The following is a 21,424-nucleotide window of genomic DNA, read 5'->3' on the forward strand; positions in this document are numbered from 1 at the left end:
CAGGGGTGTGGGGTGGCAAGGACCCGGGGGCAGGGGGATCGAGGAGCGCCTGCTGGGGGGCTAAGGGAGGGCCTCCCCCCTGCCAGGCCTCCCTCCGCCCCAACCCCCGGCCCGCCCCGAGCCTGGCGGGGACGGCGGTGCCTGGTAGCGGGGGATTTGGATGCGCCCCCAGCCCCCACCTGGGGGTTTGGCGCCCGGGGACTTTATCTTGATTCCTTCGGACAGCCCAGCTCCTTCCCGGCATGCCCCGCTCGCAGGAGCCGCCCGCGAGTCCCGCGCCCGGACTTTGCTATCGGCGGGGGCCCGGCGGCCGGAGCGCCCCCGAATGCGTCCTGCGGCCGCGGCCTGAGGTGGGTGGGCCTCGCCGCGTCCGGGTACCGCGGGAGTCGGGGTGCCAGGCGCGTCGGGGGCGGGGGAGCTGGAGATCGGGGCTGATGACTGGGAGGTCGGGGGGAGGGCGGCCGCCCCTTTGTTGGGGCCGCAGAGCCCGTGCGGCGCAGCCCGGCCGCGCGAAAGTTGGGCAAAGTTACAGCTGCGCGCGTGGGAGCCCTGCGAGCCCAGCACCAGGCCCGGTGGGGGTCCCTTCCTCCGACCTGGGTGTTGGGGCGGCTGTTCGCGTGGCAGGGGCTTGGGGCTATTTTATCCGGGTAGATTTAGAACTCCATGGAGGAGAAGGAGGTGGGACACACGCACACGCACATCCTGGTGGATTTCGAATTCTATAGCGGAGAAGGGGTGGGACACACACACACACACACACACACTTCAAGAAACGAGACCTACCCAAGCTTATACAAAGAAGAGACAAAAACTCATCCTGAAACACACACAAAAGAAGAAAAACACACAAAGACTCATACGGACAAATCACGGAGTAAGGCAGCGAAAACTAAGAGAGCTCCTCCGCTTCAGAGAAACATACTCAAGTGTCTGCAGGAAGAGAGGAAACAAAGCGGGTGGTCTTGGAGGCCCGTGGTGCTGGGGGAGGGGAAAGGGAAGACTGGGGAGGGAGTAACATGTCTAGAGGGGGAAATGGAGAGATACAGAGACAGAGACACAGAAATGAGAAAAGGAAAGAAAAAGGCCTAAAGGAGGTAGCTCTTTAGGAGGGAAGGTGTAGAGACACACATCTGGAGAACTTGAGCAGACCCTGAGAATTACCTCCTGCCTCCTCCAACCCCCAGGGGAGATGCAGAAATGAAAGAGACAGACCCTAACCTTCTCACCCCCCTGAGCATGTGAGTTTGAGATGGTAGAGCAGCTGCTCTGTGGAACCTTTGAGAAAGGCCTCCTGGGCACTTTGAGCCAACCACGTTGGCATGCTGTCCACCCAGCAAACTCCTACTCATCCTTCAAAACCCAGATCAGATGTCATCTGCCCTGCAAAGCAGGCAGTTAGCCTGCAAGCACAGTTGCAAGCACGGCTGTCTCTAGTCTGTGTACCCTGCCATGTAGCATAGACACAGGGAATTGAGGAGCCAGAGAAGAGGTTGACAAGCAAGCAGCAAACATTTGTCTGCCTGTCTTCCTCTTTCTCCCTCCTCAGGGTGTGGGGTCCATGTCTGATTTATCTGTAGTCTTCGGAATCCTGCCTAGTCCTCGGTGCCTAGCAGATGACCAATAAATGCTTATTGAATGACAGTTGGGAACATTTGGACCCTTGGAGACATGTAGTGTAGAATAAGTCCATCGTCCTGGATTCCTAGATCAAAGCCCCTCTTTTGCAGGTGGAAAAATTAAAGCCCAGACAGGGGAAGAGACTTGCTCAAAGAAACAGAAGTAGGAACCTGCAATGAGTATATACTTTTCTTAGGTGCCCGTTCCTCTGCGGGAGTCTAACATAGGTGTGGAAGAACCTCCTGAGTGAAAACAGGCAGTAGGCAAAGAACACTTTAACACCATTTGTTAAGTTTCCAACACTGAAACTGACAGTCAGATCCCTTTCCAGAATTTTTAGAATCTTCTTCCCTCCTTAGAAAGGGAAAGGGAGGTGAATGCCCATCTCAATTGAGGTGGATGGATTTCTACTTTCTGACTACAGAAACTTAGACAAATTACTGAACTTCCCTGAACCTCAGTTTTCTCACCTGTAAAATGGGGATATTAATACCTACCTCAGGGTTAACACACAAAGTATCTGGCACGGTGGAGATTCTCAGTAAATGCCATCCTTCCCTTCTTGGGAGAATATTCTCTCCTGCACTCCGTGGAGCTGTGAAACAATAGTGCTCTTTAAAATGTGTCCTTCTGTCCAGGTTTAAAAGGCCATCCTGGTCCAGCAGGTGGCAAACTCTTAATTAAACAAAAGGTAAATTGGGGGCAGGACATAAAATGCATCTTGATTCTGTTTAGGCCCTTGGGTCTCTGGAGTGGGAACCTGGCTCTCTGTGCCCTCCTCCCCCAGCAGGTAACTTGGTCTCTGCAGGTGACTTGGGGGGACATGGCTCTCTGCTCTGCCCCCCCCCCAGCAAGTAAGACCCCCACTGCCCCACTCTCTTTCGCTACTATGTTACCAAGGCCTCCTCTGCCCTTGTGTCTTCTAAGATTGAGCCCACGCTGGGCATGTGACGGGGACGGAGGGAGCCACCCAGAAGCATGGAGACTGTGGTGATTGTCGCCATAGGTGTGCTGGCCACCATCTTCCTGGCCTCGTTTGCAGCGTTGGTGGTGGTTTGTAGGCAGCGGTATTGCCGGCCTCGGGATCTGCTGCAGCGCTATGATTCCAAGTGAGTGCGCCCAGGGAGGGCAAGGAGGAGAGGTGGGCTCCTCCAGGGGCTCCAGCAACCAGAAAGGAGAGGGGCCCAAGAGGTTTGGCACCGGGCAACTCCAGCTCAGTTTTTTGTCTCTAAAATGGTACTTGAAGGCTTCCTTTCCAAGAGAGAACTTAGAGCTTCAGCAATGTCCCTGAGCAAAGGAGAAATTCCCTGAACATGTTCACCTAGCAAAAGATGTGGCCACCTCTTCGGAACTGGCCACTTCGCTTGGCCTATGAATAAGCCCGACGTCTTTCCAGTCAAACTCATAGGAGCAGAAATCCCATGCCTGCACTCCAGCCACACACGGAAGTGGCAAGATGCTAGATTTTGTGAAATCCCAGCATGGGACTGTCTTCTTCTTGGCACAGATTTTTTCCTGATGCCTTTTGTGTGCAAGAGATTTTATCAGCAAGATCCTATTTTCTGTTTAGGGATTTTGTTTTTGTTTTTTTAAAAATTTTATTTATTTGACAGAGATCACAAGTAGGCCGAGAGGCAGAGAGAGAGGAAGGGAAACAGGCTCCCTGCTGAGCGGAGAGCCCGACGTGGGGCTTGATCCTGGAACCCTGGGATCGACCCTGGGATCATGACCTGAGCCGAAGGCAGAGGCTTTAACCCACTGAGCCACCCAGGCACCCCCGTTTAGGGATGTTTTAATTGATAGACCCCTAAGGAACCCTGGGAACTAACCCTTGGTTTCTCTTACCCCTCTACTGAATCCTATCAGCGTCTCTGACCAGTGGTGAATAATTTGTAAATGCCTGTGTATATGACCCAGAAAAGCTCTGCTATTGAACGGAAGGCTATGTTTGTCAAGAACTTGATTGTAAAGTAGGTGTTGTTACTTCTCCTGTAGAATGAGGAGGGGCTGGGGTTATGCGGGCGGACCAGCGTCCGTCCTCCAGTCCTTCCCGAGAGTGATTTTCTGCAGACCAGATAGGTTTGAGTAATAGAACGTCAGCTTCTCCATATAAGGTAGGCTTAAAGGGGAAATAAGGTGTTTTTTTTTGCTTTGTACGGTTATTTGTTTTTCTTAAGTAGGCTCCATGCTGGGCATGAGGGCCAACACAGGGCTTGAATTCACAGTCTTAAGATCAAGACCTGAGCTGAGACAAGAGTCAGGTGCATCACCGACTGAGCCCCCTGAGCTCCCCCCAAAAAATAAGTTTCAAAAGTAGGTTATTCTGTGTGGAAGGAGCAGACCTAAGACGTCTCTATTTATGGCTGTGGCTCTGCTCGTCTCTTTGTGGCTCCTCTCATTCTGCTTCACTTTTCTTCTTTGCACCCCAGCCTGCCTCCTCGACCCGCCTCCAGCCATGTGTCTTGCCCGCACCTGCGGTCCCACTAGGGTTAGGCCTGGATCCGGGACATGAGGTCAATATCATCCTTTCTAACTTCCTACATCCTCTTGGGGAATACATGGGTCTCGGTGAGGAGGGGGGTCAGCAACGGCTACCCATCCTGAAACCACTTTCCTGGGCTTTTCCTTCCAGGCCCATTGTGGACCTCATCGGTGCCATGGAGACACAGTCGGAGCCCTCGGAGCTAGAGCTAGACGATGTGGTCATTACCAACCCTCACATCGAGGCCATTCTGGAGAACGAAGACTGGATTGAAGATGCCTCGTAAGGCCTTAGGGACCGTTTTGTTTGCTACACTCCCCTGAGGATGGCACACGGGGTCTCTGGGTGCCCCTTTCCGGCTTCCTTTGCCAAGCACTGCTGGGTGTCCGGGAGCCCTGTGCCCTCCTGCTGCTCTTGTTGGGGGTGGGGATCAGATTATGGTATGACAGTGATTGTGCCCCTTCCCCTCCCCATTTTGTACACCGAAACACCGAGGCCCGTGTGTGGCAGAAGTTGCAAAGTGACCCTAACGTGCCTGGGTTATCCCTGGGGTGAAGTTTGCACTCAGTCTTCAGGGATGAAGCCTTTGTCTTCAGGGTCCCTCAGGGACCCCTCCATCCAGAAGGAGCCCCTACCGGTTGAGACGTGTATGCTGCTCCGAGCCCTTATCGTTCACTGGGCAGATGTGAGGGGGGCCTTATGGGCAGGACACTGGGCCAGTTACTACAGATACTGAACTGGTGGGAGAGACAGAATTCTCCAACACCCTATCTCCGAAGCGAGAGTGGGTCTCCGCGTGGTGCCGTGGGCACACAGTGTTGGCAATCTCTAGAGCAGCCTGGGGTGGGGAGATGGAGGAGGTTTTCATGGAGGCTACCACAAATTAGGTGCCTTTTGACCTGGATCTTGAAAGATGAGATGGTCACCAGACTGAGGATAAGGGGAAGGACACACGGGCTGGAGGGAGCTGTGTCAGAAGCTCAGAGTTCTAAGAATGACTTGACAGGTGAGCGCAACCTGGAAGAGGCAGCTGCGTGTGGGAGGGGGAAGGGGAAGGAAAGAAGGTGTCTCCTTATTTCGCTGGTGGACTTGTTCAGTTGAACCCGGAGGCATTCCTAGGTGGTGTCTAGGTGGGTCTGAGCTAGATGGTGGGGCAGAGCTGGTCGTGGGAGCGAGGGGGACCTTGACAGAGAAGCACTGACAGATTCTTCTTGTCTCCCCAGGGGTCTCATGTCCCACTGCATTGCCATCTTGAAGGTAATACTTTTAATTTCCCATGACGTAAGCGGGGGTGGGGCTTGGGGGCGTGGTCATCAAAGCGCTACTGTGCTCTGACTGTTGAAATGGGTCTTTCTAGGTAGGGCGCTGAATCCGTGCAAGAGGCTTTTTAAAAACAGACCTGACACTTGGAATTTCTACTGTTTCTACTCCCACTTTAGCGCTCTCGTGACCCTTTCAAAGGTTTTGTTTTGCCTGGTCCTCCGGAGACAGTGATGCCACTGGGCAATCATCTCCCCAACCCCTCCCCCGGCGCTTTCTTCCACTAACAAAGAGCTCAGCCCTTTGCGGATTGAGTTCCATGTCTGGACTTACCCACTTACTAGAACATTCCTCACTGGCCCAGACAGTAGTCTGTCGAATGGGACAATCAGTTTTGGAAAATCCAAACCATGAGTACCTGAAGGCGGGTTGGGTTCCTTCTCATTCTTGTCACCTCCGCGATTGGGGGGGAAAATTTCATCCAATCTGCATTTTGGCTAGGTTTTGTAGTTTGGGGTAATTTTTATAGCTTTAAGATTTGTTTTTCAATTCTTGCCTGATATAATAATAATAGTGAAATATTTGGCCAATGGCAGATATCGTTGTGTTCTTCATCTCCGTAACTTGGAAAACCGGTTACACATTTATCTTTTTGTCCAGTAATTATTCAACATTTCCAAAAAGACAGCTTTATCGTTTCTTCAGTGTCACTCAGTACAACATATGAAAAAGATTTTTGGGGTTCCTGGGTGGCTCAGTGGGTTGAGCATCGGACTCTTGATCTCAGCTCAGGTCTTGATCTCAGAGTTGTGAGTTCAAACCCAGTGTTGGGCTTTAAAAAAATAAATAATAAGCAAGCTAAAAAAGTCGTTCATCCTTCCTCTTTTTTAGCTGTCTCTCTTAGGGGACAAAGGAGTGCCTCATAGGAAATTATTGTCACAGAGTCCAGGATTACTTAATTCTAAGAAGCTCTCTGGGTGTGGATATGGTTACAGATAGTTGGGTCTAATGACTTGAGCAGTAACGCTGTATTCCACTCCTGTCTCCCAGCTAGGATGGGTGAGGGACTGGGTTTTGTCTCTGGGCTTGCCTATTGGAGGGGGAGGGTAAATGAAGCCTGAGGTGGGGGATAAGGCAGCAGGAAGGATGCCTCCTGGGTTGGAATCAATGGCCCCTCCTGAGAGTCTCCCATCAAAAGAGCGGCCCTGGGATTGGACGTCTCTTTTGCTTGACCGCCTGCCCTTCAGTCCCTGTGGCTGAGGCTCTCTCCTGGGTGGTCCTTGGCCTTTCTGTCCTCCTTTCCAGCTCCGAGTATGAGACAGGTCATGGAACCTATTTGCCAAGGACACAAGTACATCAAGGAGGTGAGGAAGGGAGGTGGCCTTCCACCTTGGGGTGGCCAGCACTGTTGACGGGTGATGATAAAGGCCTCCTGTCACCGTCTTGCCTTTTCTTTTCTTTTTTTTTTTAAAGCAAGAAACTGTCTTTATTTATTTATTCGACAGACAGAGATCACAAGTAGGCAGAGAGGCAGGCAGAGAGAGAGGGGGAAGCAGGCTCCCCACTGGGCAGAAAGCCCGATGCAGGGCTCGATCCCAGGACCCTGAGATCATGACCCCAGCGGAAGGCAGAGGCTTTAACTCACTGAGCTACCCAGGCGCCCCATTCCCTGCTTTTTTTGAAGTCCCTTTCACCACCGGAGTCCTCTTGACAGACGTACTAAGTATCACCCTAGAAAGTTGTGGAACTCAGTGCCTCTGTTGGTGGATGTACTTCAAGGGAACAGTTGCCCTTTGTCCAGCGGTGCTTCTGAGGGTGCCCCGTGGGAGAGGTTTAGCCTTCTGGAAGACTAAGCCGTGAGGTGATGGAATAGAGAGAGAAAATGGGTTTTTCCCCCGAAATGAGAAGGTGGAATTAGAACACATGATTTGTCTTAGACAGATTATTTCAGCTCCGACTTCTCTAAGTGGAAACCCTGACCCTGGTCTGAGGTTCCCACCCCTCCCTCCTCACCCGGCCTCGTTCTCAGCTTCTGTCTCTCCCTCCTCTCGTCTCTGTGTGCTTTTGACCTCAACTTGCCTACTAGGTTACGGGGCCCCAGGGTATGAGATGGAATCCAAGGTAGGGGTCATATTTGTTTGTGGGGGTGGCAGATGCTCTTGGGGGAGCCTGGGGCACCCCTCCTCACCTCTCTCCTCCCTGCTGTGTTAGATTTGTCACACTCTGACAGAAAAACTTGTTGCCATGACAATGGGCTCCGGGGCCAAGATGAAGACCTCAGCCAGTGTCAGTGATATCATCGTGGTGGCCAAGCGGATCAGCCCCAGGTGAGTGAGGTCCCATACTCCATGGGGTGAGGGGGAGGGGAGGTCAGAAGCTGAGATGGCAGGTGGGCCAGGCTCCTCAAAGAAACCACACAGACAACTTTGGTTACTCATGTCCAGGACATTTACAGAGCGTTCAGGAGGGTTTAGGTACTGAGAGACCAAGCTGGGTGGTCTCACATGGTTCCCCCCACCTCCCACAGGCCTCCTCCAGTCGGCTTTTTGGGGAACTTAGCATGCAACTAGTATGCTTCTAGTCCATTCTGCAGATCCTACTGTGGCGGCTCCCATACGAGCTGGGGCTGCCTGCCTTCCCTCCCTCCCAGGCTCTGGGCCAGTAGGCGCATTTCCCACTGGTGTCCACACCCCTCTATGCAGTGACCTGCGGGCCATGCCCCACCCTGCCCTATTTGTGCTGGAGACTAGTTTTGGGGACCCACTCCTTGCTACCTCCCTGTCACCCACTGCCCTAACCATGGCCCAGCCAGTAGCCTCCAGGATTGGGTGGTGGTGCGGGACAGTGAAGCCATACTTCATTTCAGATCTCCCAAATTCCAGGCTGTCTGCGAAATCCCATGTGGGAGGCAGCCAGCAGGATTGCAGTCAACAACTACACCCCCTCATTTGGGCTTGACTTTGTGGAGAAATAGAAAGCCCTTTTCTTCCACAGAAGGGTGGTACTGAGTTTGTGCTGCCATCTGGTGGCCGGTATGTGGATGTGCCGTGGTCGGGAGTTCTCCCTGCTCAGGATGTTCTCTTCATCAGTCTGGCCCCCTCACTACCAGAGCGGTTCCTCCACATCCCTGGTGGGAATGGTGGCATCCCTGTGAGTTCTGGGGGCTCTCGGTTTCCTGGTTGCATGGCCTCGGGTAGATCACGAAGAGCCAGCCCAAGGAAGGAATATGAAAGAGTTGGTGCCCTTGAACTCTGTCCCGGGAGTTAAGTTGAGCTGAGAAAGTAGGAGGGAGAGAATCTGGGGGACGGACTCAGCCCAGAACAGTTGTTGGCTTTCTCTGGAGCTGTCCTGGGTGGGTGTGGTCACAGGACTTGTGTCAGCCCAGCCAGAAGGCGGTCCAGCCCAGGCTCTGGGCAGGCACCGGGCATTCCACTGGCCGCCATGGCTGGTGGAGATCCTGCACTGCTCATATCCGCTGGACCCTTGTCATGCTTCCCATGATGGTTGGCTCTGGTGCGAGAGGGCGGGTGTGGCGTTGTTCAGCAGGCATACCTAACCGGGCACACTCTGGCCCTCCTACCGAGTCCCTTGGACTACTTCTAGAATGCTCTGTGCTGTAATTCAATCTGTGTCCTTGCTTTGTCTTTTTGCCTTTACACGTCTTTATCCTTCTGGCCATTTTGTGTGTGTGTGTGTGTGTGTGTGTGTGTTGTGTGTCCCCTTTGTTTCTCTTGCTCCATTTCCTCCACACATCGTGTGATAGCATATTAGTTTTGAGGTGAGTGGCTTCAGCTTCGGGACACTACAGAGAAAGGGGCCGGGGAAGACGGCAGCCCACAGTCCTCCACATGTCCTCACCAGCCCCTCAGCCCCGAGACGAGAATGTTGCAGATGTTTATTTTCAAAATCAAACATTGCATCATTATTTTTTCTTCCTATCAATTGGTCCAGGAGCAAGGATTTAGATGAAAAATTTGAACCCTGCAAGTCGGAATGAATAGTAGTTCCTTTCTGAACTTGGTTTAAAAACAAAACAAAACAAAACAAAAAAAACCCCACTATTGTACCATAATGGAAAGGAAATCCAATGAAGCAGTTTGGACCCAAATTAAACTTGTAGGGTTTTTTTTTCCCCTAGTTTTTTCCTAATGTTGCACTGTTTTTAAAAACACAATAGTAAAAGTACTTATAAAAGTCAAAACATTGCAGAAATAGATTATCTGGAAAGCGAAGGAACCCCTCATTTCACCCTATCCCAATCCCTGGAGGAGGCACTAGTGAATGGTCCGTGTTCCTGCGTGCTACCTGGGTCCTTCATGTCATAGCTTTTGTCTACTTATTTTCATGCAAACGGATCCGTCAAACTTCATATAGCGTCCGGCAGCTTGCCTCTTAAACTTAGTAACATATCTTGAACATCACCCGAGATGTGTGAACTTACACTTTCTAGACTATGGGGACTTGAAACCAGAAAACAAAACATTCTCTCACCTGAACCACAAGTCTCTGTTTATGTCTGTCGGACAATGCAAGAGCAGTTAGAGAAGAAGTCCCTAAAGGTGGGGGCACAAAGATCAGGAGAGAAGAAGATCAGGAGAGAAGAAGGAGAGGGAGGAAGGCAGGATGGGGAAAAGGACCGAAGGAAAGTGAAGTTCTGAAAACGTTTTGCCTCCTGCACAGAGTGGACGATGTGGTGAGATCGATGTACCCTCCGCTGGACCCCAAGCTCCTGGAGGCACGGTGAGAGGGGTGGAGAGGCCATTGGGCTTCTCCTGCTGGAAGCTCCCCATTCCATCCCATCTGTGAGGTTCGGTGTTTGGGTTGCTGGGAAGAGCGCTGTTTTGCTGGACTCCCAGAGCTGTGCGGGCTTGGGGCACTGTTCATTGCCGTGTGAATGGTGAGAGAGGCCCATACTCTGCCTGAAACCTGGGATTAGGCAGAGCCAGTCTTAGATTTTGAATTTTTACACTTTAACATCTGGCCACGCTAAGACCTGTCTGCAACTTCCCTCCCTCCCATTTCCCTCACCCGCTGCCTCCGCTCTTTGGACCCCGGAAGCAGACACACCCCAACTGTGAGTGCTGCCCAGCGGGTGGGTGGGGTAGGTGTGGAGCAGGGCCAGGGGAAAGAAAGGGAAAGCCCAAGCTGTGTTCCCTTTCCAAGGGACAAACCCGGGACCTCTCCCCTCTCGAGATCCGCCCCCTAGTACACCGAGCACCCTTTGGCTTTTGAAATGATGTGCTCTCCACCAGTGCAAACTCTTTTAAAAAAAGGGGAGGGGGATTCTTTTGTCTTTTGGATGTATATGACCATTTCCTAGAGCTGTTGTGTGTGATGGTTGCCAGATAGACAGTGGCTCACACCCCGTGTCAGATTGCATTTTTTTAAAAAAAGATTTTATTTATTTGACGGAGAGAGACAGCGAGAGCGGGAACACAAAGCAGGGGGAGTGGGAGAGGGAGAAGCAGGGTCCCCACCGAGCAGGGAGCGTGATGCCGGGCTCAAACCCAGGACCCTGGGACAATGACCTGTGCTGAAGACAGATGTTTAACAACTGAGCCACCCAGGCGCCCCTTCAGTTGGCTTTTCTGTCCCGCTCCTACTGCTGCCCAGCTGTGTCCACAGGCTGTGTCCACAGGCTGGAACTGTGCGATACGTTCCCACAGACATGCACACTCACTATATAAATGATATTCTGTGGTGAATTTTCCAATACTGAGGGGGAAAAAAAACCACTCCTCCTCTATTTGGTTTTCAATTAAATTCTGTTTTTCGAGCAGTGTAAACCCACCTGGGGCCTTATTGATTCAAAATCCGTGAGGGATGCCCCAGGCAGGGGTATGTCTAGCTTTCCCTGTCTGTAGCGGGCCGCGGTTGGAGATGTGCTCGTCTAATTGACCAGATCCGTACTGTCCTACAAAACCCTGACCCGGGAGATGTTCACAGGTGTGCTGCTGAAAATAGGCTCCCCGGTCTTAAATAAGTTAGCCAGCCACGCCCCGTTGTATTCTTTCCTGAAAGCTTTACCATGCATGTTCAAAGCCCAGAGGAGGCTTCAGTTAACCTTGCTGAAACCAGCCATTCTCAGATTTATTTGCATGTGGAACCGTCTTTAAATTATTCCCAAGCCTCCTGGGGAAGGGCCTCCAGTTTGGAGCATACCAGACTAGCGTCCGCCTGCGTGGGCTTTGGTGCCAAATCCCTCCTTTCCTGGGGAAACTGATCCCGTTGCTTTTTCTAGGACAACTGCCCTGCTCCTGTCCGTCAGCCATCTGGTGCTGGTGACCAGGAATGCCTGCCACCTGACCGGGGGCCTGGATTGGATTGACCAGTCCTTGTCAGCCGCTGAGGAGCACTTGGAAGTCCTTCGAGAAGCAGCCCTGGCTTCTGAGACAGATAAAGGCCTCCCAGCCCCTGAAGGTTTCCTGCAGGAACAGTCGGCCATTTAGTGCCTGCTGCCATCCCCGGGTGGCTCCTCGGATCCTGGGAGCCTCCCCTATCCCCTGCCCTGCACCCGCTGCCCGTAGTGTTAGGTGTTCTCTGAGGCTCTGTGCGTAGCTGCGGTCTCGGTTGCAATGGCCCGTGGTGGCTGGCGAGTGGCAGTCTAACACCACAGTTGGAGGAGACGACCGCCACCCTCTGTACGGCAGAGCTTTAGAAACTGATGGAGCGGCCGCTTTATTGAGCTCACCTAGTGTTTTCAAGAGAATGGAGCCACCATCTAAAAATCACAAGGTTTCGCGTTAAAATCAAGAGTCTCTGGCTTCTCGTAGACAATCAGAGGATAAGGCAACTCTGACATGCATTTTCAGAAGAAAATCAGCTGGAGCTCAGTAGGCGCTGTCTCTCTCCACAGGGCTGGTGGTACTCCCTCGCCCGGACTGGTTCATTTATTTGTAGCCTCTACCTGGGCCCCCGAGGCGTCCAGAGTCCCTCCTTCCCTTAACCAGGTTTGGCTTTGAAAGTGAGCCTCATGATGGGGTTGATTCTTCCCCTTCTGTCCCTGTGCCTGCAATTCTACCTATCTACCACTAGGAGGACAGTAAACTTTCACTGAGATTTCCGTTGAGTAGTGGTTATTGAATTCAATATGTGGGGTGCGGTGGGACGCATTTGAGAACCCAGAATGGAGGAAGAGAGCCTAAGAATCCTGAGACTATCTTGTGTGTATGACCCAAAAAGAGGCATTAAAGGCCCTTCAGAGTTGAGGCAGAATTACCCCCATAGTAGTTTCCACATGAGCACTAACATCCATGAAGGATGTATTTATTCCCTGTGCTTTTGGGGTCTCTTTGTTTTTGCAAATATTGAAAGATGAGGGGCATTTTTGTGACTGGAGACCTTTGCGGGACCCAGAATCACAACGGCATAATCTGGACGTACCTCCAAATCTCACGATTGCCGCCATGAGCATATGGGAGAGACTGATGTACGTTGCTCTCTCCCAGGATTTCAGAGCCACCTTTGCTCTCGGAAGTGGACCCTGACTAGGGGGCTGCCTTGGTTCATATGCCGTGCTGTTTAGTATGTTCCGGTCCCATTGTCAGCCGATGTGTCAGTCTGATTCTAGAGATGCAGGAACCCGTATTCCCAAGTCCAAGATGGGGGCCTTGTGTGTCACCGAAATGTGCCATTGGGCACAGTCTGTTCTTTCCTGGAAAGCAGGATGCCTCTGACCATCACGTCGTATATACCATTCCCACCAGGGAAATGGAGTCAGGAGCAGAAAGCTGGAGTTGGTGTGCGTTGGACTGATGGATGGATTCCTGATTATGGGGCGCCTTTTTGGATTGTCCCATTCCCATCAGTTCTGACCACATGCTAAGTGTCACTAACGTTCTTGTCCTGCTGGTGGGCTGGGAATGGCTCATGTCCACAAAGCCACTTGCACTTTTCCATTTGTGGTCTCCTCAAAGAGACATCCACAGTCCTCCTATTTTTATTTTTTTCCCCCTTTTCTTTCAAAACCGGCATTCCAGATTAGAAACAACTTTCTGTTAAGGTTGCCACCGTTGCCACCGTTGTAAGTGCCTCTGCCTTTTAACCTGGGTCTGAGCCCTAAGCCAGAGTGGCAGCTGTGGGTTTAGCATCTTAAACACCCTCCATCAGGCATGGCAGGTGGAGATGAAGTTTCCCAGCATCCCTGGAACCACACCTGGTGTCACCTCTCTTCTAGGAGCCCAGGCCAGTCCCAGCACCTTCCCTAAGCCGTGGGTTACTGCAGGGAGAGGTTGCTGGACACCCGGGGAGTGCCTGCTAGACTGTAGGACCTCTGATTCCGCTGCTGTGTAGTTTTTCTTTTGTCTCCAGTGCTGGACGACTAAGACAACTTTGGACAAGGTAGGTGTTAGTTGACGTAGAAGCACCATCTGGAGGGGGAGGCAACCCTCCTTCTCGTGGCTCCTTTGGGATTTGGCCGAAGTTAGCTTCCTCCTTAACAGAGTCTGGTTGGTGAGCATGGGGGATCCAGCCAGGTGTGGTTTCCCAGAGGAGGGACACCTCCTAGGTCCCCAGTTCCCTAGCATCTTTGTTTATAGTGGCAGATCTTCTTTTTTTTTTTTTTTTTTTTTAGTTTTTTAATTTAAAAATTTTTTTTAAATTAAATTTATTTATTTGTTTTTCAATAAACATATAATGTATTTTTATCCCCAGGGTTACCGGTCTGTGAGTGGCAGATCTTCTATGACATGCAGCCCCTCCCCCCTGCTCTGATTCAAATTCGGAATGAAGAAGGAATTACTCAGGGATAGAAACTGCGTGTGAAAGGAATAAGATCTTTGAAATCAAACAATTAGGTTCAAATTTGAACACTGTCATCTACTGTGTAAGCTTGGACAGGTTATTTAACTTCTCTGGTCCTTAGCTTTTTTATCTATAAAATCAAGGCTGCTTCCTACCTCACTGGGTTGGTATGTCAAGCGATGTGAAATGCCCAGTTATGCAGCTGGTACTCATTAGCCAATATTAATGCGTTTCTCCCCGAAGCCCCCTTGCCTTGCCCTGAGGCAGGTGACCCAGAGGTAACACCTCAGTTACCATGGCTCTGTCCAAGCAGGGGTCTCTGTTGCTAACCTCTGGAACTGAGTGGCCAAAGTTCTGGAATCACTGCCGTTGGGAGAGTGGCCCAGCCCTGTCCCGGCCCTACCCCAAGTACATTTACACTAAGGTAGTTAGTACTCCTGGCCTCTTATCAGTGTTCCCAGGGTTGATTGCTCAAGCTCACATTCCTCCAGAGCACGGCCCAGGGAGCCTCCTCCAGTTTGTGGAATCTTCCAGGCAGACCACATGTTCCTGGCATCCGTCTCACCCCGACCTGCCTCATGCCACAGTTCCTTCTCTCCAGAGACTCTCTCTGTGTCCACCTGAGCCTGATCTTTAGAAAACAACTTCCAGGGAAACCCGCGTGGCTCAGTCTATTAAGCGTTTACTTTCAACTCAGGTCAGGATCCCAGGGTCCTGGAATTGAGCCCCACATCGGGCTCCTTGCTCAGCAGGGAGCCTGGTTCTCCCTCTGCCTGCCACTCTTCCCTGCTTGTGCTCTCTCTCTCTTTCTCTCTGACAAATAAAACAAACAAACAAACAAACCAAAAATGACTTACTGCTCCAAGCCCCCGCATTGCTTTATGACCTGGGACAACTCCGGAAGGTGTCAAATGAAGCTTTTCCACCTCTTTCTTCCTTTCGTCCCTCTATCCTCCTTCACCTCCCATCTCATCCCTTCCCTATCACTCCTCCCTCCCCCAAACGTCCTGTTTGCTCACTCTGGGGGAAATGTGCTAGATGCTGGCGCTGTGAACAGAAGGCACCAGCCCAGCCCTGCCCTTAGGAAGCAAGAGGGACCAATAAGCCATGGACTGAACCTCAGCTGTGGCAGTGTGCTGGTGGGGAGTGCACAGCAGGGGAGAGGGGAGTCAGATAGGGAAAGAGACCAGGGAGGAACAGTTGCCACTGTCAAGACCGTCAATGGAACCGAGAGGTGTTCTGGGTAGACTGGACAACACAGAAAAGGGCCAGGGGAGCATGGTTGATTTGAGAAATGCGGAGGCTGTGGTGTGGAATGGGTGGAGGATCAGACCATGGAGGACCCTATAGATATATTGAGGAGCAGACCTTTGAGCCTAACCGTGACCATAGAAAGGCTTTAAGCGGGGGAGTGACTAGGTCAGATTTGCAATTTTGAAAGAGTCATTTACTTCATGCCCTATGACGTTGGGCTCCAGGACCCAGAAATTTGCCTGATATCACTCTGACTCTGAGTCTGAGGGGCTCGTGACTCAATCGTAAAAAGCAGGATGGACAACCGGTTAAGAAGGAGGGAGAGGCTGTAGGCATCAAGACAGAAAGTGCTGGAGGGTTCGAGCTGGGGAGGCTTCTGGTGGATATTTGTGGTATCTCTGTCAGAAAAGCTGATGAGCAGAGCTGTAAGAATTCGTGGCATAACTGGGTCCTTGCTGTTTCATCCCATCAGTGTTTTCATCATTCCTGTCTTACAGATAAGGAAACCATAGCCTAGGGAGATCAGCAACTTTCCTGGAGTTTGGAAGAAACAGAGCAGGAAGTTCTACTCCACTCCCCACCTTGATTTCTCAACCAACAACTTCCGCCTGCCTGGGGCCGGTGGGTGGGGAATCCGTGATGGGGAGTAGCAGATATCAGTGTCCATTTTCTTCTAGCTTTAATATTTTTCACTTAGATAAAAATGATGGTTGTGACCCATACATTAATTTCATGGCTCACTAATCAGTTACAACCCACAGGATGGTAGTACATGGGTACTAAAATGAGGGCTGGGGCACGGGTGAGGGGCTCTCTCCATCCGACACGACTGCATTTGATCCATTTTAAGTAAAGCGTGCATTTACTAGGGTAGTGCCAAAATTTTATGGGGCAAAATGGAATAATTAATTTATTACATGATTGATTGGTTCAAGAGTCATCTGTTGAACATCTCTGTGATATAGCAGTGAATAGAAATAGAATTCCTCACCTGAGGCGCATCCAGTCTAAGGTGGAAACATTTTTGATACAATGTGGTAAGTGCTAAGTAAGGAATGTGTGTAATGAGAGCACAGCACAGGGACACCCAGCCTGGCTCGAGAGAGTTTCCGCAATGGCGGAGATGTCTCAGAACTGTTGAGAAGCAGGCATTAGCAGCTGGGGCGCCTGGATGGCTCAGTGGGTTGAGTCTCTGCCTTTGGCTAGGGTCATGATCTCAGGGTCCTGTGATCAAGTACTGCATCAGGATCTCTGCTTGCTGGGGAGGCTGCTTCGCCCTCTCTCTCTGCCTGCCTCTCTGCCAGCTTGTGATCTCTGTCCAATAAAAAAAAATAGTCTTTTAAAAAATATTTAAAAACAAAAAGAAGTAGGCATTAGCGGGGAGAAGGTTGGGTGAGTGGGAGAAGGTGGAGGTGGAGAGCGACAGGGGACCTCAGAAAGGCAGTGTGCAGCAGGATTTCCTTGCTGTCCTCAGGAGATCACAGCCGCTGGTGTCAGATGGGAGGTGGGGGACGTTGGGAGATAAGCCAAGGAGAAGACTAGACCCCGGATGTTTCCTCTAGGTGGTAGGGATTTACTGAAAGTTGAAACAGCTCTTATTTTTTTCTTGGAAAGCTACCAAGTGATCTCTGAGCCTTCCCCAGCCTTTAACGTTGTCCTGATTTGATAGGCAAACAATGGCTCCGTGTTGTGTTAATTTGCATTTCCCTGACTACTGGTGAAGTTAAACATTTTTCATGTGTTTATTAGCTATTTACTTATTCATGTCGTTTGCCCACTTTTCTCCTGGGATTTTAATATTTTTTATCGACTTATATGAGCTCTTTATATGTGGAGGATAACAACCCTTTGTCATATTTATTGCATATATTTTCCCCAGCCTTGTCATTTGACTTTTAGTTTTGTTTGGAATGGCTTCTGATGTCCAGAAGTTTTAAATTTGGTGTAGTCAAACGGATTGATTTTCTTTCCCATAGTGATTTCTTCCATCGCTTTTATACTTAGAAAATCCTCTCTCATCCGGAGATCAAATAAATATCATTGAAATGTTTGAAGCAGCAGAGTGCCATGGGTAGGTGATTAATAATAATATTCACAGGTTAGATGTAGTGATAAAAAACCAAAATCAAACAAGGCAAAAAAACCCAGAGTGGAAGAAATAAAACCTGCCTTTATCCACCACAAGCCCAGCCCAAGGTTAAAGGTGGGAATAGTTAGGGATCAAAGAGATGGAGAAGAGGAAGGCGGGCAGGGTCTTGAAGTACTAGCAGGATGCGGTCAGGTAGACAGGTGGGTAGGGATAGCAAAGAAAGTAAGCTACATGTGCCAAGGCAGGATAGGAAGGACTATGGAATACTTGGTGAGAATCTAAGATGAGAAGAAAACAGTGATGGGAGAGGGGATTGGAAAGAGAATCATAAAAAGTCAAGAAGGCCCCTCAAATCTTGCTAAGACATGAGGACTTTATTCTGAGAACAGTGGAGAGCCATTGCAGGTATAACCCAAATGATTCTTGGTGCCTCCTGGAACCAGTCACAGCATAGAGTTTCATTTAAGTAGGCAGAGGCTGACAGAAGATAAATGATCATTGGAAGACCAATGACAAAAGTCTATTGCCCCTTCCATTGCTCCAGTGCAGGTGCTGGTCTGTACCCTCTGAGAGAAGAGCCTCTCTTCATCCAGACCAGATCGGGAGGAAGACACTACAATCTCTCATCCTTCTCTTTTCTTCTCTTCCTTGTTGCCAGGAAGGATCCTGGGATCTGGAGGGAGTCAGACCCTGGTGTGGATCCTGACTCTGCTACTCCTTAACCCTCCCCCTTTCCCATCTGCCTGCCTCCATTCCTTCTGCAAATTCCATCGGACACCTGTTATGTCTAAGCATTGTTGTGAAGTGCTGGGAACACAAAACAGACCAACCACATGACTGCTGCCCTAATGGAATTAGAGGCCAGTGAAGGAAGACAGATATCAAAAAGTGGTTGCTTAAATACATGTCGAATTAGAAGTTTTTAAAGTATTTTAAGAAGAGAAATAGAATCTTATGAAAGATTATTAGGGATATTGATCTATTGAGATGTCAAGGAAAGCTTTCATAAAAAAGGATCTGCTACTCTCTGAAGGATAAGCAGGAGTTCAGACGTGGAGTAGAGACACAAGGTCCTTTAACAGAAGGGCAAGACGGGAGATGAGGCCAGTGGGACTGGGGAGTACACAGGGAGGAAGACAAAGGTGACAATGAAGGAGGAGGTCAAATCATGACAGAGCCTTGTAGGCCATGCAAAAGGCCTTGGTCTTTATGTGAAGAGCAGTGTGAGTTCATTCAGATGGTTTATTCAAAGCTGGTGAGGTTGGAGTAGGGTGGGGGTAGAGAAATTAGATTTGTACTTTGAAAAAAGTCCTTTTGGCTTCTATGTGCAAAGCTGACTGGAGGGAGCCAGAGTAGCAAGGAAATTGCATCACACAAATCAAGAGAAGATGGCTGTTTGGTCTAGGCCAGATCAGGGGAGTGAACACATTGGAGAGATCTTTAGGAAGTAGAATAACTAGGATTTGGGGTATGGGACAGGGGTATAGGTGATAGGGTACCAGAAGATTTCTGGGTTTTGAGTTTGCACACCTACATGGGGCTAGGGATCACGAGTACAGCAGATACCAGAAGACGATCAAATTTGGGGAAGAGTTTGGCAGGGTGGTGGGGGGTGGGGGCACGCTGAAGCCATCTGCTTTGCCCTTGAAGAGTTCAAGGTGCACATGAGATTTCTGAGTGGCGTTCGGTAGAACGATTGAATCTCAGAGAAGACTGGAGATTTTTTTCATTGGTCATTATTATTCAGGTTATAACTCTGGATATGATGCAAGGGAAAGAGTATGGGGTGAAAACAGAAGAGGGCCATGAAGAACTCTAACATCTCATAGGATCTTGGGTCAACTCTAACATCTCATAGGATCTTGCGTCAGTCTAAGGCTTTCACAGAGTTATTCTGATGGTTCAGTGAAATGCCATATGCCCAGTGCCTGGCACACAGAGGCTTCCGTAGATGCTAGATACACATCCTCCTTCTCTCCTAACTCCTCTCCTCCCTTTATTTTATTCTTTTCTGTCTTCTGGCTCTCTAGATGATAGCTGGAGACTTACACCTTCTTCCAACTTGAGATGGCCCCAAGGGACCTAGTGTATACACCAGGCAAGCCCTCCTCCAAGACTCAAGCCTGCAAAGCCTACATCTCAAGTGCTCTCTGAAATTGGACTAGGGGACCTGGGGACCTATGACCAACACTGGGAGAGCCAACTTACTTAGCACACACAGCTAAGTGTGTACATTACCAGTGTACGTTAGGATGAGAATCATGCCGCCTCGCATTTCTAGAACATGTATTTTCTCAGGGAGCCTTCATAACGATTATCTCCGCTCTTCATCACAGGATTTTTCATTATGAAATGCATTTGCATATTTTATTTACTTCTAATTCTTTCCCCACTGTTAAAACAATAGCGTTTTGAGCAAACATGCATATGGATGATTTACAGATTGACTCCACTTTCTTTCTCAAGCTCGCTTTCTTTCGTGTTCCTGTTTTATTTTTAAGTCGTGTCGTAATTTTCCACGTTTCAGGGATTCCCAATCACAATTATGTTCTTTTTCTTCCTTTTGGGCACGTCCCCCCGCTTGCCTCACGGAGAGCGAGGGCTCTGGCTCCCAGAGTCCATGGTTATGGTTCCTGCAGAAACTCATGTTTTAACTCCTCTTCACCTCATTTCTCCCTGAAGCAGGTGCTGTTTATTCTGCATTGACGTTTCCTATTACCTTTAAGGAGGGACTTGTCATACAAGACAACTGCACGGTCATGCAGCCCCATCCAGGTTCTTCCTTTGCCCTTGTTGGTGTCTTAAGGATTCTGTGTCACTTCTCAGTCTCACCTTATTCCTTTTTTCTCCTAACGCATAATACTTCCCCTATTTTCCTTTCTGGATTCTTGATATTCATCTTCTGCTATCCGTGTTCATCCTCTTATTAAACATGTGAAGCACCTACTGTGAACCAGACTCTGCTGGGTTCTGGGGATTCAAACACCCATGTGTTCTTGACGTGCTCAGAGTCAAGCCCGAAGGCACATTTGAATCATCCTATGAGGCATTTTTTGTTTTGTTTGTTTTGTTTTGTTTTTGTTTTTTAACTGTGGATGCAAAAGCCCCAGCCCAGGAGATCCTGATTTAATTGGTCTTGAGTGGGACCCAGACATTGTTCTATTTTAAAGGAGATTCTAATGTGCAGCCAAGGATGAGAACCACTCACTGGCCTAATGGGTAAGACCGAATGGTATAACCGAATGATTTTAATAGAGTGTGAAGACAGAAGTAAACACAGGCGCTGGAGGAGAAAGGAAAAGAAGCCCCCACTCAGCCTGGGAAGTGAGAACGCAGGGATACTTTCCCCGAGCACATGACTCAGGACCCCGTCCCCTTCCAGAGAAGCTTTCACAGAGCCCTCCCTCCCAGGTTTCCAGTAGGATAGGAGAAATGAAAGTCTCTCTTAAAGCAGCATCATCTTCTCTCTTCTTGAGGTATAGAAAGAAAAGCGATTATGAGCATGAGCTTTGGAGTCAAGCCGAACAGGATCCAAATCTCAGCTCTGCAACTTACTGGCTGTGTTGTCCTAGGCATGCTGCTTAACCGTTCTTAAATCTTAGCCCTCTTGTTGAGAGAGAAAGGCACGGGGAAAGAAAGAGGAAATTAAGGGAGCAGATGTGTGTAATGTGCTGAGCCCAGGGCCTTACACCCAGCAGCTGCTGCACAAACTGTAGCTATGTACACTCTGAAATGCCATCCACACCCTGAAGATGCTCAACGTTCCTTCTTCGGCAGCAAGTACTTAACTGATCTGTTTGCTCTGCTGGTCCATCCCTGTCCTAGGGTGGCGCGTGTGGGGTCCATCTTCCCGCAGTTTCTAAAGACTGGTGCCTGACCCTCGGCGCCCATGGGCACTCTCCTTCCCAGGTTCTTTCTTTTCACTTTCCTGGTAGTTTTGCATTCTCTTTGCCTCGAAAGCTCCCACGGACATATCCTCT

At 49.9% G+C, this 21,424-nt stretch overlaps 1 protein-coding gene across 1 annotated transcript; it reads left to right on the top strand.

The window, feature by feature from the left end:
* The first annotated feature begins 298 nt into the window (after positions 1–298).
* On the top strand, positions 299–12,422 carry TMEM98 (transmembrane protein 98). Its single transcript, XM_044250477.1, has 7 exons — positions 299–350; positions 2,545–2,726; positions 4,250–4,381; positions 5,323–5,356; positions 7,571–7,686; positions 10,040–10,099; positions 11,601–12,422. Exons 2-7 carry the CDS (start codon positions 2,596–2,598, stop codon positions 11,806–11,808), a joined length of 681 nt encoding a protein of 226 aa, XP_044106412.1. The 5' UTR covers positions 299–350; positions 2,545–2,595; the 3' UTR covers positions 11,809–12,422.
* Positions 12,423–21,424: the final 9,002 nt, after the last annotated feature.

The sequence above is a fragment of the Neovison vison genome, chromosome 5 (assembly GCF_020171115.1).
Source record: "Neovison vison isolate M4711 chromosome 5, ASM_NN_V1, whole genome shotgun sequence".
In the NCBI taxonomy this organism is placed as follows: domain Eukaryota; kingdom Metazoa; phylum Chordata; class Mammalia; order Carnivora; family Mustelidae; genus Neogale; species Neogale vison.

What these genes read in the sequence shown, in the direction of transcription:
- TMEM98 (XM_044250477.1), top strand. Translation starts at nt 2,596, where the DNA reads ATGGAGACTGTGGTGATTGTCGCCATAGGTGTGCTGGCCACCATCTTC. An exon ending in CTGCAGCGCTATGATTCCAA is followed by an intron (nt 2,727 to 4,249) that starts GTGAGTGCGCCC and finishes TTTTCCTTCCAG; the next exon opens with GCCCATTGTGGACCTCATCG. An exon ending in GCCAAGCGGATCAGCCCCAG is followed by an intron (nt 7,687 to 10,039) that starts GTGAGTGAGGTC and finishes CCTCCTGCACAG; the next exon opens with AGTGGACGATGTGGTGAGAT.